Source organism: Chanos chanos, chromosome 16, assembly GCF_902362185.1.
Source record: "Chanos chanos chromosome 16, fChaCha1.1, whole genome shotgun sequence".
Lineage (NCBI taxonomy): Eukaryota > Metazoa > Chordata > Actinopteri > Gonorynchiformes > Chanidae > Chanos > Chanos chanos.
In genome coordinates this window covers 9,104,942-9,123,686 of record NC_044510.1, presented here as the reverse complement: position 1 = coordinate 9,123,686, position 18,745 = coordinate 9,104,942, and the positions used below count along the sequence as shown (strand labels likewise).

Here is an 18,745-nt window from a genome sequence, read left to right as displayed (position 1 = left end):
TCTACCGATTACTGTGTTTCTATTTTAGATCGAAATTAAGTCACAAACTGGGCTTCTCTCCACTTTGAGCGTGTGTTAGCACTGCACATGCACGCGCCCGCGCGTGTGTGTGTGTGTATTTGGGACGGGTGGGTGGGGTTTCTACATTGAGAGGGTCTTTGTGGGCGTGGCCTTACTATCAGTGAGTCTATGAGGGGCAGGGTTTGGGTCAGACAGAGAAAGTCTGACGGGACAGCTTCACAGGGAGCCCTTGCACTTAAGCTCAGCCTGACACACACACACACACACAAACACACTCACACGCAAATACATAATCATACACACACACACACACACACTTTGTTGCTGAGAGACTCTCCTCAAACTGGCTGGCCGACGTCCCAGGGCTGACTCGCTACTACGGAGGGAGAGCGACAGACCGAACGAGAGAGGAGGCGAAAGACGGAAAAAAAAGAGGGGAGTTTGTAAGACAGACAGAAAGTAGTGACTAGTAGCAAAAGGGAACACAGAAGAGACAGAAAGTGAGGGAAAGTAAAGAAGACAAAAAGAAGAAGGAGTAATCCAAAGGCTTCTACTTCTTCTTCTTCTTCTTCTTCTTTTTTTTTCGTCAGTTGGAATCGTTCCTCTCCTCCAGGCTTTACTGCCCACCGGCGTTGCTTTTTTTAGCGCCTTTATTTTTACCTTGGGTACACCGCTCACACCGTTCCGTCCCGTGCGTGCGTGTTTGTGCGCTCCCGTCCCTGCTCCCTCTCTCTCTCTCTCTCTCTCTCTCTCACCCTCAAACACACAGACGCACATATCTTCTCCCTCCAGCTCTCGCTTCACAAACCTAAACCATGGCCGACTCAGGCTTTACGCTGGAGCGCGCCATCCTTGCCGACGTCTCCGACGACGAGGAGATCGCCTTGGTGCCGGCCGCCGTCAAACCAGACGTCAAGGCACCTGCCGCTGCCACGACCGCCGCCACTGCCGTCTCCGATGGACTTGCCTCCGCCGCCGACGCCGATTTAACGGTGGTGGCCGATGGTGAGACCCCACGGTCGGAAGCCCAGAACACGGGCATGATGGTCCTGGCCCTGTTGGATAAGATCATAGGTGTGGTGGACCAGATCCAACAGACCCAGACCGGGCTGGAGTCCCGGCAGGAGAGTATGGAAAAAAGCGTGACGACCATCCAGACGGAGTTGGCAAAGCTTACCAAGAGCCACACGGGCACAGCGGGCACCGCCGCGAAGCTTTTGGAGAAGGTACGCAAAGTCAACGCCAACGTGAAGAGCGTGAGAGGGGAACTGGACAGGCAGGCCGGACAAATCAAGAAACTGGAGAGTAATGAACACGAGTTACTCCGTCGCAAGAACTTCAAAGTGCTCATTTACCAGGTAGGCTGGGATACTGTGTGTGTGTGTGTGTGTGTGTGTACTGTGGGGTTTACAATGATCAGTACCATATTCTGGGCTGTTATGACTTCTGGTATAATGTGGCGTGCGTGTGTGTGTGTGTGTGTGAGTGAGTGAGTGAGTTAATCATCATCTAAATTTATCATGTAGAACTTTTTGAATTGTACCAAAAGTTTGTGTGTGTGCATGTGTATGGGTGTGTGTGTATGGGTGTGTGTGTGCATGTGTGCATGTGTGCGCGCGTGCGCTTGTGTGTGTGTGCGCGTGCGCGCGCGCGTGTGTGTGTACCTCTACTGCATCTTATTTCCATGCTTTATAAAGTACACAGAGATTCCACCACAGGGATGGGCTGTACATTCCTCATACACCATCAAAAAGTGTCGCTCGAGTTCCAAATGTTCACGAAATGTTCGTACGCAACATCAAAGGAACGTCTGAAAGACGTTTAGTCAGCAACGGTAGACAAACTTACACTCTGCAGACAAAGAAACATTCAATCCTTGGAAAGGAGCGTCTTATTAAAACATAGCGGCAAGGCAGGTACCCTAAAGCTAAATCCAATACAGCTTTGAACATATGTAGAAAGACCAGTGAACATATCTAGAAACTTGTGAGTTCATTTGGGGTTAACAGGATTATATTGAGTCTGTCTGCCTGTATTATTTAAATCCATCTGTATATTTTATATTTCTGTGCAATTATTCCATTCATCAACTTGTCCAGCACCACGTTGCGGCTGGTATTGCCAAGGGGAGATATTTTATGAGGACTTCACAGAGTCTCTCAGAGCTTTTCTCTAAGTTTTCTCTAAGGTAGTTAGCATCATTGCATAGCAGGCCTCTGTGTTTTAAATGTGGCTAACCGCTTCCTTCACCTCGTTCTGTCTGTCAGCGAAAGATCAAAGAGAGACAGGAAAAACGTTTTAGTGCACCATGCATGGTTCTCTTAGAATATGACTGTAGCTGCTCTCTCTCTCTCTCTCTCTCTCTCTCTCTCTCACTCATACACACACGCACACACACACACACAGGTCTATGTTAAAGCTTATGTATCCGGGCTAGCTGTGTAGAATGTTTGGCCCATGGTAACCATGGTAACTTGCTTGTATCACTCCGGCATCAGCCCATAAATCTATACTGAGTGTCTCATCATTTGACCATGCATTCACCCAGTATCATTTACATTTGTTTAAAACATGTTAACTGTTTTGTTGACAGCTTTCTGTCGTACAGTAGTGACACGCTTCAGTATGTTCGACTTCTGGATCTTTCTAACGTTTCATTTCCACATGACACCATAGTTTTTGAAGTGCAACCAAAAGCAGTAAAGTGTATTTTCAGTATCAGTCATTGCTTAAACGTAGCAGGTTGTACCGCGTGAATTTTCTGTTAGCATATTACACAATGTGTTTTGCAGTTCATGGCCCATAAAAATGGTGTTAGTAAGCTGGACTATAGGGAAGCTGTTTTTTTGTGAAGCTTTTTTATTTTTTAATCTTATTAGATGATGGCTCTGTAGAGCATTTTGTTTACTTGTTTTGCTGGAGTATGATTTATGTTGCAGTTAAAAAGCAAGGGAATAACTCCGATAGCATGTCAGACGGCAGTACAACGGCCGGTTTTGCTAAGGCGTTGAAATGAATTTACTCAGTTATGATTTTCTCAAGTGTGCTGGAGGCCTCGTTCGCATGCTGGATTATAGTTAACGGTTTGATAGCAGGCTCAACTACCATACTGTACTAAAATGTTTTTTCTAGTTTTATAATCACTCAATAGTAATTACAGTTAAGTGCACAGTTAAGTACAGTTTAAAAAGAAAAAAAAATGCTATAAAGTGGAGGTTCTTTTCTTGTTGTTCTTCTTGGTTTTTTTTTTGTTTGTTTGTTTTGGTTTGGGGTTTTTTAGAAAGTGGTATTAGAGATTAGTCGTTGTTTTTTGTTGTTGTTTTTTTTCACCCTTTTTGGCCATGTTGTGCTGCACCCTAAAGTTAGACAGCAGAATCTTTTTCGAAAAATTCTTTGGACTGGACTAGACTTTTTTGGTAAAGTCATTTGCGTTATGTGTCGCGGCACAGTATACGCGGGTGCTTGTAGGCATGTCAGTCAGCAAGAGAGTTAGCACATGTTTGAGTGTGTTAGACAGCTGTGGTGTCCTCTTGTTTTCAAGTGTGGCAGACATCACGCTAAGGGTGTTTTGAAGCATGTTGGATGAGAGCAGAATACACACTAGCGTGTTTTTTGAGCCGGTTGGTTGGCAGTAGAGGAGAGTTAAGTGTTTTTTGTGCGTGTTGGACTGTGGTAAATCTGAATGTATTAGGCCAGAGATCAAACTTCTGGGTCTCTAGAAGCCCCCCCGCCCCTCTCCTCCCTCAGGACTGGACTGGCTAATTATAGTTCAGTATGCTGTAATGTCTGCAATGCCAGTCTGACAACACTGCCGTTAGAGGAGGAGGTGGGGTTGGGGGGGGGGGGGGTGTTTGAGAAAGGTGTGTGTGTGTATGTGTGTGCATATATATATATATATATATATATATATATATACAAACACACATGATTATATGTAGAGAGAGAGAGAGAAAGACAGAAAGGAGAAAGTGTGTGCTTATAGGTTTTTGTGAACTGCCATACAGTCAGAGCCTTCAACAGTCTCTTCAGCTAGAACTTGCTTTGAATTTCCTACCAGGTGTCTGTTGTTTAACATTGCACTGTCATCGAAGACATTCATCTGTTCACTCTTGTTCATTTAAGTCCTATACGTTCTGTTTCTATTTTATAACTCCTATATATGCTATTTTATTCCAATAGAACTGACCTTAAACATTAAACTATTTGATTGTAGTAATACCCCTGTTAGTACATGTAGCTGATGCAACAACAACAACCAAAAAATCTCAGACTCTGTTGAAAAATGTTGGGACTGACACTCTATCTTTCTTCCCCTGTTCCCTAAACTATCATTTTTCGATCGCTAAAGGTCAATAAACATGTTATTATCGCGTTATTATCCTGTAATAACACAAACACGTGTTCTCGTGACTAAATGGCAATTGGAATCATATCTAAATGAAGCTGTAACACGCAGCACATCATTACTGGCACAGTGTGACACAGCCGTTGGTTACGGTGCAAAGCTAAGTAAGTTTTGCCATCACAAACGTATCCACTGGCTTAACAAAGGAGCCCTGTGTTTGACAGGGCAGTGGGCACTGTTTGGAACAGTGTGTTTGCCAGGATGCAGTGTAATCATTTCCACTTGTCTCAGACTGATTATGTTTGTGCTGGAGTTAAGGCTCTGCCATCGAACTGTTTAATGAGCTACTTCCTCACTCTGGAAAGCTGGATCTCTGCAAATATAACAACAGGGCCTCTGAAATTATGCAGCAGTTCAGAAACCTTTTTAATACTTATTAAGAACATGATATTAGCCCCTTCGTTGCCATTTTTAACTCAGTATTTGCAATCTAGTTATTTAGCTATGACTGTGAGTTGTTTGTATTTGTATGTGGGTGTGTTTATCTGAGGGGTTTGTCCCTGTTTGTCTGAGTGGTTTGCATGTGTGTGTGTGTGTGTGTGTGTGTGTGTGTGTGTGTGTGTGTGTGTGCGTGCATGATTCTATTTGGTCTACAGATTTGAGCTTGTTTCTCCCTGGGAAGTATCAGATTGGTGCAATTAATGTCTGTTAGTGGTTAACAGAGCCCTATCAGACAATTATAGAACCAAGAGAGCATCAACACTTCCTGTGCCAGCTCTTTTCTGGGGGGTGGGCGTTACGTCTGAAGTGCATACTTAAGCATGAGCTTGGGGCACTGTCTTAAATTTAATTATGAGTGGATTGCTTGTATTCTGTGGATGAACATGCACACTGCGTGGGTATAAAAATCAACTTTAATTGGTATATATGCATTTAAGAGGTAGTGCACTATGCGTTGATTCATTTAACTTATTTAATATGCGTAATATTTGTGCATATGCTCTGGTGTGTGTGTGTGTGTGTGTGTCTGTGTGCGTAATCGCCAATACAGTCTTATTTTCGGAGGATCCAGCGGCTGGAATGTCCACTGAGGTTGCGGATTACACTAGTGGAATTTAACAGATATCCAATCACAGACTCAGAGAGAGCTTCATAAATTACCTCCATAAAATTGGAACCCTGCTGGGTGACTTAAAGTGTGTGTGTGTGTGTGTGTGTGTATGTGTGTGTGTGTGTGTGTGTGTGTGTGTGTTAGGATTGGTGTGTGAATTTGAGTGAGAAAGAGAGAGGGAGAGAAAAGAGAGAGAGACCCCAGGAGAGAGCATTAAGGTAAAACCATGCTTATAATCTCACTAGAACACTGCACCATTGCAGCAGTGTTGCATCTCAGTGGCTTCATTGCAGTGCCAAAGTACAGACAATAAATCAAAACTTAAACAGTGACAGTAAAACAACAGGATTCATACACTTCACACTTACACAGAGAACAGTTTGCATGTGTGTACACATGATAGATCCTGCTTCCATACACAGAATATGAGCATATATTCAGTATTTAATATGTCTGTGGGCATTTGAATTTCTCAACATACGCATAGCATACATATTTTTCTGCTATGACTGTCTGGAGGATTCTGGAAGATTAGTCCTGAAACAGAGTTTGTGTTCTGTAATCTGTGAAAGGAATTCTACAAGATTAAGACATCTGAACTAATTGATATTTGTTTTGTTGCCAATAAATACCTAATTTGTAACATTTTGGAGAGATAGAGACCAGGGTCAACCTATGTTACTTTAAGGCAAAACTTCAAACAAATTGTAGGTCCATTTTGTAGTTCTGTGTAGTTCCACTGTAATTAAGTAACACGACTAATTGTCTAAACATGCTGAAATATTGGAATATGTAGCTTGTTTAGGTACATGTTAGTGTCATTTTCAGACCTCCTAAGCTGTTCATGTTTTGCAGTTCAGTGAAACTTACTATGAACACCCTTAAGAGTTGTACACTTAGCATAATTTTGGCAACCTCTTGTAATACAGTTTGTGGTTTTTGATGGGTTCGTCTGTTAAAGTGTGGAACAGTTTTAACAAGTAACTGAGATGGAGTCCCTACATTAAAGAGTTAAAATTTTACTCATGTTTCTGCTCTATCCTCTCTTTCTTTTATGATCATGTAAAAGGTGCTAACAATGGTTCAGCTGAGGTATTGACTGTGACATTTGACCTCGTAATTACTGCGGCAACCATCTTGTTGTCATAGCTGTTCAGGTGTAACTGCTCATGCAATGTTACCGTAGCCGTTTGACAGTTCGTTGCTATGGCACTGGTTCCAAGTCTGTGTGAAATCACACACATATGCATTATATGGCACTTTGGAAGCATAAACAATGAAGTATTATGCATAATCTTGTGTGTTAGTTATGTCAGTTATGAGTTTAGGTGACATACGGCGAACACTGAGCAGCTAACTGCTGATATTTGCAAGCTGCTGTTACTCAGTGAAAGTTGATACTACTTTTTATTGTATTACAAACACAAAAGCAAATGAATAAATAAATAAAATTCAAGACAGGTGTAAGAGCAACAGTCCCACACACAATACAGAGCAATTTAAATTCCCTCAATGCCCAAAGCAGGGGCGGAGCTTGCCTTTCCCGCCGACGGGTGCGAATGATTAGGATCGGTGGAACGGTGGGTGTTCTTTTTACGCACACAACCCTCTGTCCCTGATAGTCCATAGACTACCAAGGAAAACGTATTTGCACACCGAAGTACGCTATTTCTACACCGCAGCTGTCCTACGTAAGTCATAGTTTAGGCTGGACAGTTTGTTTGGTGGGAAACGAAATCAGTGACCCACTAATGCAAAGTCAGCGAATTACATGAACTCAAACATTTTAAGTAGCTTTTTATGTCCATCTGTTAGTTTTTTCTTCATTTACCACAAACACAACAAATACACATGCTACAGCACACACGGGCTATAGCCATAATCATCACGTGCCAAGCGTAACTGAACTGCGGACACAGGATAAAGGTAAAGATAAAAAAAAAAAAGACAGAGAACAGATTTCATTTTCAACATATTAATTGTAGCAACATCAGCCTGTCAAATTCACCTTGACAGCTTGGGTCGCATCCTTCCTAGACGCCCATCTTATACGAGAGAGACAACTAGAACGTCGCGAAACTCGAGCTTTCATTGTTTGTTTACAGGTACAGGGCATAGTGCGGCGTATTTCTCCCTGTGCGCGCAGCCGTGAATGTGCGTGCGTGTGTGTGTTTTAGAGGGGGCTATCGATTAGAATCTTTGACTACAATACAACGGAAATTGAGGTTAACATGTTTGTTGAACATTTCTTTAAAAGTGATACGTAGTATGCACTGCTGACTCCTCAATTTATTCTTGCTAGCCATGGGGCTCGGCCGCGGGTGCCTGAAGCGCTTAGCCTGTTTACTGACCGGGTTTATAGCACACACTACTCTCATACAACACACAGCACTGTTGGGTTTAGTGCTGGGTTAGTATTAAGATTGTAACTGACTTCTCGTATTGTCTAATTGATGCTGTGATTCTCTGTTATTTCAGTTAAAAAAATATTTCTTTTTTGAAAAATTTCAACTCCTCTTGCATTTTGGAAAACCTCTAAACATTCTGACCTCTTACTCTCTGTTTAGGGGTTGGGATGGGAAGATGAGTAACCAGTAGTATGGAATCTATAAATGCACGCAGTTTGATAAATGACTTCCTTGTTCCTATTTCTGATTTGACCACGTTGAACTGGGATCAGGTGTAGTTTACCCATATGTTAACTGCGTCCTGTTACTTGATGTGTTCCTTAGTGTTAAATGCTGACCATAAATCCATACGTTAACTATGACTTCAATTTGACAGGCGCTGTGTTCGAAAACTTGACCTTTTTCTCCCTTTTTTTTTCTTTTTTCTTTCTTTTAACTGAGTACCAATAAGGTGTTTTGTGACAGTGAGGTTTCATTTGGTTAGCTTCGTTTTGGTCTTGTGTGAACTCTGAACCCTGTTGCCATGACGCTGATATGCACAGCTTGCAGGGTATCAAATTTATGCAGACAACAGCGTATGTCTGTGTAGATGCACTCCAGGGTCAGGTATTAATGTCTGATGAATAGGCCGCAGGGCAGTGGGTGTTAAGGGTTAGTTACATATGGTGTGTGTGTGTGTGTGTGTGTGTGTGTGTGTGTTTGTTTATGTTCAGGTTTGGTAGGGTGTTAAGTCTGAGTGTGTGTTACACCAAAAGGGGCTGTTAATTTTCAACTTCCACCTGAGTTTGAAGAGAAAAGTCTCCTTACAGGAAGTGAAAATGTGTTTTATGTGTGTGTGTGTATGTGTATGAGATGTGCGTGTGTGCAGTTGATAGCGTTCCACAGGTGTTTAGCTGTTTCCCTGTCAGCTCCTGGAATAGCTGCATTCTGTTATATCACTTTTGCAGGGCGGGGCTCCCACAGTGATGCTTTATAATTAAACCTGGATCGTGAAGGCAACACTTGATACTATGGCAACAGTGCCAGGCATAGAACCATTAACTCACAGAGAAACAGAAATTCACTTTCAAGAGATAACAAGCAGTTAGAAGATCCTCTTCTCTTCTCTTCTCTTCTCTTCTCTTCTCTTCTCTTCTCCTCTCTTCACTTCACTTCTCTTCTCTTCTCTTCTCTTCTCTTCTCTTCTCTTCTCTTCTCTTCTCTTCTCCTCTCCTCTCCTCTCCTCTCCTCTCCTCTCCTCAGAAGACTTGCCATCAGTTACCTACGATATGAGACTGGGTTTGACTTGAAGGTTGCTAACCCAAGAATAGTGTGCTCTCTCCTTTCATTCACCTATTGTCTCTATTTCTTTATCTTGCTGTCTTCCAGAGCACCTCCCAGTACCTTTTCCCCTCTTTCGCTTTCGATCCCTTCCTCTCTTTCTCTCTCTCTCTCTCTCTTTCTCTGTCCGTCAGAGTTCTGGCGCTGTGCTATGATTACTTCATTAGTGAGAGTGACAGTATTGCTAATACCGTCATGTGATGCAGCCTGTTGGCTGTTGCTCATGCTGTGCTGTAATCTGTGCAACAGTGTTCCACTGTTTCCCTGGATCTTCCAGCGTTGGCACGGCGACAAGAACAGCTAGGATCGGTTAGGATGTCCGACTTCTCGGTTACACGCACGACGACCAAGCTCAACCATGTAAACACTAACTCGCTCAACATACATACACGCATAACACGCTATCATGTGATTGCGCATACATAAACACTAACACACATACGCACGCACGAACACACACACACACACACACACTAATAACACATAGATGCTTATACAGTGTAATTAAGGTTTAGTATCTGGAGAGACTTTAAATGTAAACTCGCTATCATGTCCCAAACACAAGGAGAAGCAGCCTCTTCCTCCTTACGAACTAGTTCAATCGCAAGGATTTCCCTCGTTCAGATCCAATTCAGGGATTTCTGAAGTGACGCTCGATTTCACCTCAGCTCTACTTAATTCAATTCACTTAATTTTTTAGATAGAATCTAAATGAATCATGAGATGAACTAAGGTGATCTCTCTCTCTCTCTCTCTCTCTCTCTCTCTCTCTTTCTCTCTCTCACCATTCTTCTCCCTGTCATTTCGTGTGACAGTCAGACCCGGACACAGAGGGAGTAAGCCGAGATGTCAGTTAGGCTTAAAATGTCACCGTTGGGTGTTAACTGCAGAGCAGAGACACTGATCAGCATGTCTCACTGATAGAGACCTACGAATGTTTCACCAGCTGCCGAACATGTCGAAAGATAGGAAATATCCCGTTAGTGTGGCATACTGCGTATCGATGTTCCTGTGCTTTTGACACAAGTTTCGACAACCTGTGAAATTACTAATGCTACTTTTGGAAGATTTCTGTTCGTGTTACATTCGTGTTTATGAGTCTGGGATTGTTTGTTGTTTGTTATCATGTGGGATGGTTTATACATATTTTTCTGCTCATGCAGATCACAACTAAGAATAAGTAATTATTAGTTTCTTACAGTATTTTCAGCTTGAGTAGAAATTTAAAATGAAATTTGAACTTTCTCTGTAAGAGTTAAGTGAAATGTCATTTCTTACTTGCTCTCATGAAACAGGGATGAAACATTGATATGTGGCCAAACGTAAACATTTGACATACTTTGGAGGAAAAGTCAATATATGTAACCTTAAAAATTTGATTAGAAAAGAGAAAAACCTTAGACATTTTCCTCCTGAAATATCTCAAGCATTAATATGTGCAGCATAGTGAGAAAATGGCTGTCCAAAAGCAGATCACACCCACGTGTACACGAAAAAAGAAAGAAAGACAGGCAGAGAGAGAAAGAGAGAGAGAGAGAGAGAGAGAGAGAGAGAGAAGGTAAATGGAAAGAAACTGTATGGGAAAGTTCCCATTTCGCAGAGGACAACACCTTTTCCCGCCTCTTGCTGAAACAGGAGCCGACCTCATCCCTACAGTTTTACCCCCCCCCCCCCCCCCAGCTGTGAAGCATGGAGTGCATCTGTCTGCATATCTCAAACACTGTTTCTAAAGGGCAAGGGAAATAACGGATGCACTCATTGACAGGAGCGGTGCATCCTGGGATACATTCAAACTCACAATAGATCTCTGTCCCCATTCCACCACACAGCATCCTGGGAACTCAACCAAGCCACTGTTCTGAATAAACCGAACTGCACCCAAGTGTCATGCACTGTCCACTCCCTAGGTTTGTCCATGCGTGTGTGCGACGCGGCTGGATGGCCTACTGGTGGTATGACGTTTTTTTAATAAAGCCAAGACGAGCGAGAAGCCTCTAATCAGCCAATCGCAGTTAAGCTTTTTGAATGACAGGCTTCAGTGAGAGGATCAGCTCCTATTTCAACACTATGGGCTGAATATAGCTGCCGGTATTATGAAGAGCCTCTCTCTCTCTCTGTGTATATGTGTGTGTGTGTGTGTGTGCAAGACTCTATGGTCTTGACTAGAAGTGTTCAGGGAGGCCAGAGCAGCTGCATTTGACTGGATCTAACAGCTGCCGATCTTATGCACGCCTTTTATCCAGACCCAGGGAGATGGGGCGAGGAAGACATGAAATCCACCCCCAGATACACTATTTGATTACAAATTCACCCACAAATTACACGGAACTGTCACACGACGGATTCCGGAGACGCCAGTCGGTACCGGCGCGAGTCCAGGAGGAGTTTATTTTGCGAGACAGGGACAGAGTACGAGAGAAAATGAGATTTTTACCAGACTAACTAGACACAAGAATGACTTACATGGCTTATCAAAGCAAACTGCTAGACTTTGCAAATGCGATATGAAACGTTCCAGTCTACTTATAGCGCAAGAGCGGTGATGAATGAGCTAATCAGCAACAGGAGATCAGAATTACAGAGAGGAGCAACAAGGAGATGCCAATACAGGTGCCAGGGTCGGGAGGGGGGGGGGCCTACGCCACTCTACTGTACATCCATTTAATAGGCTTGCAGAGTTCATGCATTAAATTACTGTTGTAATCATTAGAGCTATAATAATTATTGCTGATGGCTCAATACCTAAAGCACTTGTTTACTACTTAATTGCTATAGTTATTTACTAATCTTTGAGGTGGGAAATGGCTGGCAGTTAATATGTGTGGAGGCGCTGTTATCTATGCTTTACAGACCAGTGGAAGCTGTTGTGCATGAAACTAGGCTGCACTTGAGTAGATCAAGGGTCTACTTTAATTATCCACTCATCTTACCTCATCATTATAAATGGTACCAGACACACTGGCCACATCTAGATTAGAGCTTATATTACGGAACGTGTTTATGTGAATGTGAGAGGGATACACACGCACGCACACCCACACACACATGCACAGAGTGATAGCATGTACGGACGTTGATCAAACAGAATGACATTGATGCCTTTGTTTGTTCTATTTTCATTGCTGTGATCTATTGCTTCTCCATATAAGAGTATAGCCACAAATCGTTTGATTACAAAACCTTCCGTGAACTCGTTCTATCAGCCTCAGCTGTTCTGTAATTTATAAACCCACTCCCGAAGCCCACCCTAAAAATCAAAAGCCTCTATAAACCTCCTGGTCCTTACTTGGCACACCTCACATGGTCCCCAGATTACAATCCTCCACTGGTCCCCAGATTGCAAACCCTCTCGGTCCCCAGATCACAAACCCTCCTGGTCAATGGATTGCAAACCTCTCCTAGGTAGTAAATTACAAACCCCTCTTGGTCCTAAGATTACAAAACTGCCCTAGTCCCCAGATTACACATCCCCTCTGGTTCCCACATTACATAATCCTTCCAGAGAAAAGGACGAGCTAAGGAAAGTGAGGAAAGGAAAAGCATTCAGAATGTGTATAGTTAAATAGAACAAGTAGAATGGTATAAATTGCTGGATGAACATATGAAATGTTTACGTTACAGGGAGTAGAAAGAATGTTTATAACAGTTTCATTCTGCCTCAGTTACCTCACAGACAGCTTTTCAGGCGGGGGGGGGGGGGGGGGGGGGGGGTTGAAGATTTCTCATTCCCAGGTTGCCTTGCACCTGTGGTTTTCTAATCGCATGTCAGACGTAGGTTTGTTTAGCCCAACGTATGAAAGACACAAGGATGAAAACAAACTGGGAAAGACTGCTACAGAAGGAGCCAACCTTTTCCATCCATCTCTATAAGTTGTTTAGCTTCTTTCTCAGCACTTGGAACTGACCGCCCTGTTTCTTTAAGGTTTCTTGTCTCTTTCAGACCTGTCTTTGGGTCACAGTGAAACAGCGATGGCTTGATTTTACAAGGCTTAGAAGAAATAAAGAACTTTACAATCTTCAAAGATATTTCTAAGGTCTCCCTTAGTAATTTACACATATATATATATATATATATATATATATATATATATAAAATGGTATATTTGCCTCCCTGTGTGCATTGGCATATGACTGCTCTATTTTTATATCTATATCTACATCTATATCTTTTACATGTGTGTGTGTGTGTGTGTGTGTGTGTTTGCATGCACGTACGTATAGACAGATAGATAGATAGAATACACCCATACTTCAATTATTTGCACTTCACTTCAGGTCCATGAAGCAGCGCATTAACACAGAACAATCTAGAAGAAACCCAGTGTAGTATGTACCTGTTTAGTGTCGGTTAAAGTCATGACACAGGACAGTGGACACACCTGTCGCCACCATGGTGCCTGCCTGATACACCAAATGACAGCTGCCATCTTAGAAACTGTGAAATTGTAGTGTTTGTCCATGAGGTTTCACAACTTGAGTTCTTCACTCAGTTCTTGTCTTTTGATGTTTCCTGTATTACACTTACATACATGGGCGTTCACGCGGACATTACCTTATGCATGTATACTCACGCTCTCACCAGAATAATGTCTATACATTCACGCTGATCTATACATTGAGAGTAAGTCTATGACTATGACGCTTCCATTTCAACTTCAGGCTACTTTTTAATGCACGTGCACACTTTCTTTCTCTGTCTCCACGGTGGCATTGCCCCCTACCCTTAGCATATAATTCAAAGCTGTCTGTTACTGTGGCAACGGGATCAACAGCATCCAGTGTTTATGTGTTGGGGCGGGGGGGTGAGATGGAGGCTTTAGAAGGTGGGAGGACTGAATGCATGAGTGGCAGTTGGCCAGGGAACGCAGGAATGGGGTGGATGGAATCTTAACAGAGGGAAAGGCCAGCCCAAAATAAATACACACACACACACACACTCTCACTCTCACACACATACACATACACACCTCAGAATCACACTCAGCGCCAGATAAGGAAAGGCAGCCCAGTTTATGAGGACTTCCATGGCCAAGAGAGAGAACAGGGAAGAATGAGAGCAAGGGAGAGAGAGAGAAAGAGAGAGAGAGAGAGAGAGAGATCATGTTTAACAGCCCTGTGAGTGTGCTATGCATTTTGAAAATCAGTTACACCTTTATTCACCCTGTGCTTATGCAGGAATTCACCCAGTAAATACTAACAGATCATAATTACAACATTTGTAGTGTACCTTAAAGTATTTTGCATGTTTACGTGTAACAAGGAGACTCCCCATTACCAATATCACCTAGTTTAGCTCCTCCTTCACTGAGTCTTGCACAACTGAAAATATGAAAATAAATATAATTATGCTGAGAGACTGTCGTAGCAAGCTAAATCAGAGCACAACATGTTATTATCCTGTTGCTGATACTTACTCTGATTTATGAGAGGGTATCTGAGGAAGGAATTAGGGACCGACTCTGGATTTGGTCACCTCCCATCTGAGAATGAAGAGATGCACACATGCAGTTCTGGTGTAAATGTCCACTAGAGGGAGCTCTTGGCCCGTTTGTGTCAACATCCTGCTGCAGCATTGGAAATCAATGCACTTAAAGTGTCTGTTCTGTAGGCAAATTGTAGCCCCAAGCTTCTTGGTAGGTTTCAACCGAGGAAAATCACATTCTCACAATGATTAGCATTTTCATTATTTTGCTTGACACGTGTTTCTAGAGAAACTTTGAGTGAGACCAAGAGTCTGATTGATAGTGCCTGTATGTGCCTGCGCGCGCGCGCGTGTGTATGTGTGTGTGCATGTGTGGGTGAGTGTGCGCCATGGCTTAGTATGTAGAGGCATGTGGTTGATGCACATAAATCTTTAATCACTAGCACATATACTGTGCTTTGCCTTTGTGCATGTACCGGTGTAGGTGTGTAGAGAATTGCATATTCAGTGGTAAGAAGTTGTCAGTTTCAAGATGATTAATGAGACGTCTTTACCCCTCCTTAGTCATATACACACCCAGACTTACACACTCGACGTCTGCAGTGTTATGTTAGTTGAAAGTTGTAAGTTGATCGGTGTCCGATCACAAAACACACACACACACACACACACACACACACACACATATATATATATATATATATATATATATATATATATATATATATATATATATATATAACACACACACACACACACACACACGTATATATATATATATATATATATATATATATATATATATATATATATATATATATATACACGTGTGTGTGTGTATTTTTTTTTCTTTCCATTTCAAGACAAACACTATCCCCTTGTTTAACTGGCCACTTTCTTTGATAATTCATTTTGGCACGCATGCTAAAGTATGTATTTTGTCATAAATGTAAGGTCAGGTATTGGAGGCTTAGCTTGATTTGTGAACCCCTTCAACATGGACTCCTTAAATATGAGAAGTGAGAGGATGTGTGAGAATATTTAATTTTCATCAAAGTGTGTAAAAGGAACTAAAACTTACATGACAACTATACTGGTTCTATGACAAGTCAGTTTCCTCAGATTGCGTATCCAAACCAACCAAAGTTAAGATATTCAGCAAATATAATTTAGCTTAAGGGAACAATTTTCACTATGAAATTACCACAACTTAACAAGTACGTGCATTGTGTGTGTAAGAAGAAAAAAGAAAAATTGTACCAAAAAAAAAAAAAAACCCCAAGTGCCTGAAGTTCCTTCATGTTTCAGTGTGGATTTGAAATACCAAGCACTCTACAGACATTCAGCTGGGAGACTCAGTGTCGTGACTTTGCCCTAAGCAAAAAAACGAAAAAACATACTCAACATTCTGCTCAGGCTTACTCGCGTCAAGTAGGTTGGAGTTACAGCAAATTGAACAAATTGGATGTATAATCAGAGCAAGCGACACAGAGACCTTTGAAAGTGCTTGTCCGTTATCACGGAGCCTTCCATCGGCGGATGTGATGGTCCTCTCTCTGTCTCACGTCTCTCCCTGATACATAAGTTTTCAAGGTAATGATCTATTTCCTATGCTATTTTTTACCAAAGGTATCTGCCACCAGCTGCAAATTATTTCAATTTTATGCCGCTCATGACTTTTCTTCCCACCTAGTTATTGCCGGTTGTCCATCACATGTGTGGAAGTGAGCGACAGCATGCCCTGAATTCAAAATTAAATACCTGTCTCAAAGAGGGCTCTAAACCATATCCAAGGAATATGATAAACTGAAAACTGACATAGCATTAACCGAGGGTGTAGAGGAGGTCTAGGCAAGATATGAGACACTGTGTTATTTGAAATAACAGATCTGGCTGATTGGTTCGGGGATGGCAAAAGTAAAAGTAGAAGTACTCTTGCGAAAAAAAAAGTAGAATTAAACTGACGACCGTTTTTCTTAAATTGTGAGTAACTATTTTACTCTTACTTAAATATTTTTCAGGACGGATATTTTAGCTCTACTTAATTTTTTTTTTTTTTGCACCAGTACACTTTTACTTTTACTTTTACTTTTGCCGCCTGGATTGGTTTCTGGCAGTAGTGCTGTGAAAACATTAATCGGGGGTGGGGGGGTTACACAGTTTTGTTTTTTGTTTTTTGTTTTTCGCCCACACCCAGAAATGAACTTTCTTTGGGCAGGTTTACTTTGTGCGTTTAGTCACTTCCCAAAGAGGTAGGAGATCAGGATATGTAAGTGTCAGAGTTACAAAGTTGTTAGTGTTGACTTTCATGAAATAGCTATAACTGTCTAAACCAAGGTTGACTAGAATCATTGTTTTTCATTCCAATATCGTAAGCATTTTTGGTCCTAATAAGTCTTGTTCTCATTCGGTGACAGACATCATTATACATTTTAAAGTAACGTCCATGTTCCTGAAAAATAAATGCCATGATATGAACAGGATGCAATTTAACATATTCCCCATCTCTATTTCTTTCTCTCTCCTTCTTTACCACTCTCTCTCTCTTATTCTCTCATTTTGATTTCTTTCATCATCAACTTTTTTCTTCCCTCTCTCTCTCTCTCTCTCTCTCTTTCTCAAAGGACAAAGTGAAACCAGTGAAAGCCGCTCAGAAACCAGTAGCAGAAGGGGAGCAGGTTGTAGGTGTGGGAGGAGGAGAGGATGATGAGGAGGTCGAGGTTGAGGAGATCGTGGAGGAGTCGCGCGCCGAACGAATAAAGCGCAGCGGCTTGCAACGAGTGGACGACATCAAAAAGGCATTCAGCAAAGAGAACATGGAGAAAACCCGTCAGAGAACCCGCGACAACCTGGAAAAGACCAGAAAGAAGACCAGGGAGAACCTTCAGAAGACAAAACACAACCTGGAAAAGAAGATGGGACAACTGGGCACCAAGATGACTCCAAACACCCAAAGAAAGGAAAAGATACGGAGTTCCCGCGAAAAGCTGAAGAAGTCTCTCACCCCTGAACATGCCATCTACGCCCGCTCCAAATCCACCACTTACCGAGTCCCGCCCTTCACCTTCCACGTCAAGAAGATCCGAGAAGGTGAAGTGGAACCAGAACCAGAACCAGAAGAAGAGACAAAGGAAGATACAGTAGATACGGAGAAGGAGCTGCACAATGGTTCTCAGGAGAGCCTGGAGGTGACAGGGGTAAGTCTGGAAAGGCACGTGGAGGAAGGGGAGTTAGTCAACCTGGGCAGCCCAGAGATGGAGGCCTTGCTGGAGGTAGCGGATCACTCGCAACTGGTCATCCGGGAGACGGAACGTCCCAAGGAGAGAGCAGGTCAGATCTAGCACCCAGGTCATCCAGCATGTGGAAGGAAATACACCATGCACAGAGAGGAGGAAGCAAAACCCTGAGGTCAAAGGAAGAAATACAACGATGGATGGATGAACTGACGGACAGATAAGATGGATGGATAATAAGGGACTTTGAAGAAGGCGACGTGAAAGCATGCATGATGGAAGGACAAACTCAACATGATAAACGCTAAAGGTTTTGGTTGTTTTGTTTCATTATCTTTTTTTTTTTTTCCCACATTGCCCACAGCTATCAGTTTTTTTTCTAGGGCTGTTAGTTTTCAAAGAACAGTCTGATGGCAAATGATTCACATTGTGTTTTTGGGGTTTTTTTTTTCTGTTTGTTTTTTGTTTCTGTTTTTTTTTTTTTTTTTTTAACCTGCAGTAACAGCCTTCAGTTGCTATTCAAAACACTTTCATTTTTAGTTTGTGAGATTGTTGGAGTGTGTTGACTTAATTTTAGCTATTAGGATAGAAAAGAATAAAAAAACACCATGTGAACAATATATTTTAGAATTTTTGGTGCTATATAGTAGTCACAATAGTATAAGCTAATTCTAATATTTTAGTTCTACGCTTGACGCAACTGACAGAAACATAGTCTTGTTTGGCTGGTCTTCTTTGTTTTGTAGACCTATGACAGATTTAAATTTGAACCTTAGTCCCGCCTCTCTATAACCAAATAAATTTTCAATCAAGTTAGAGAACTTGACTGAGTGGGATAAAGTCATTTTCCATGTGCTCAACTAAGAAACAAAACCCTAGTACATC

At 42.1% G+C, this 18,745-nt stretch overlaps 1 protein-coding gene across 1 annotated transcript; it reads left to right on the top strand.

Annotated features, from left to right (window-relative positions):
• Positions 1-836: 836 nt before the first annotated feature.
• On the top strand, positions 837-17,968 carry cavin1a (caveolae associated protein 1a). Its single transcript, XM_030793957.1, has 2 exons — positions 837-1,379; positions 17,252-17,968. Exons 1-2 carry the CDS (start codon positions 837-839, stop codon positions 17,966-17,968), a joined length of 1,260 nt encoding a protein of 419 aa, XP_030649817.1.
• Positions 17,969-18,745: the final 777 nt, after the last annotated feature.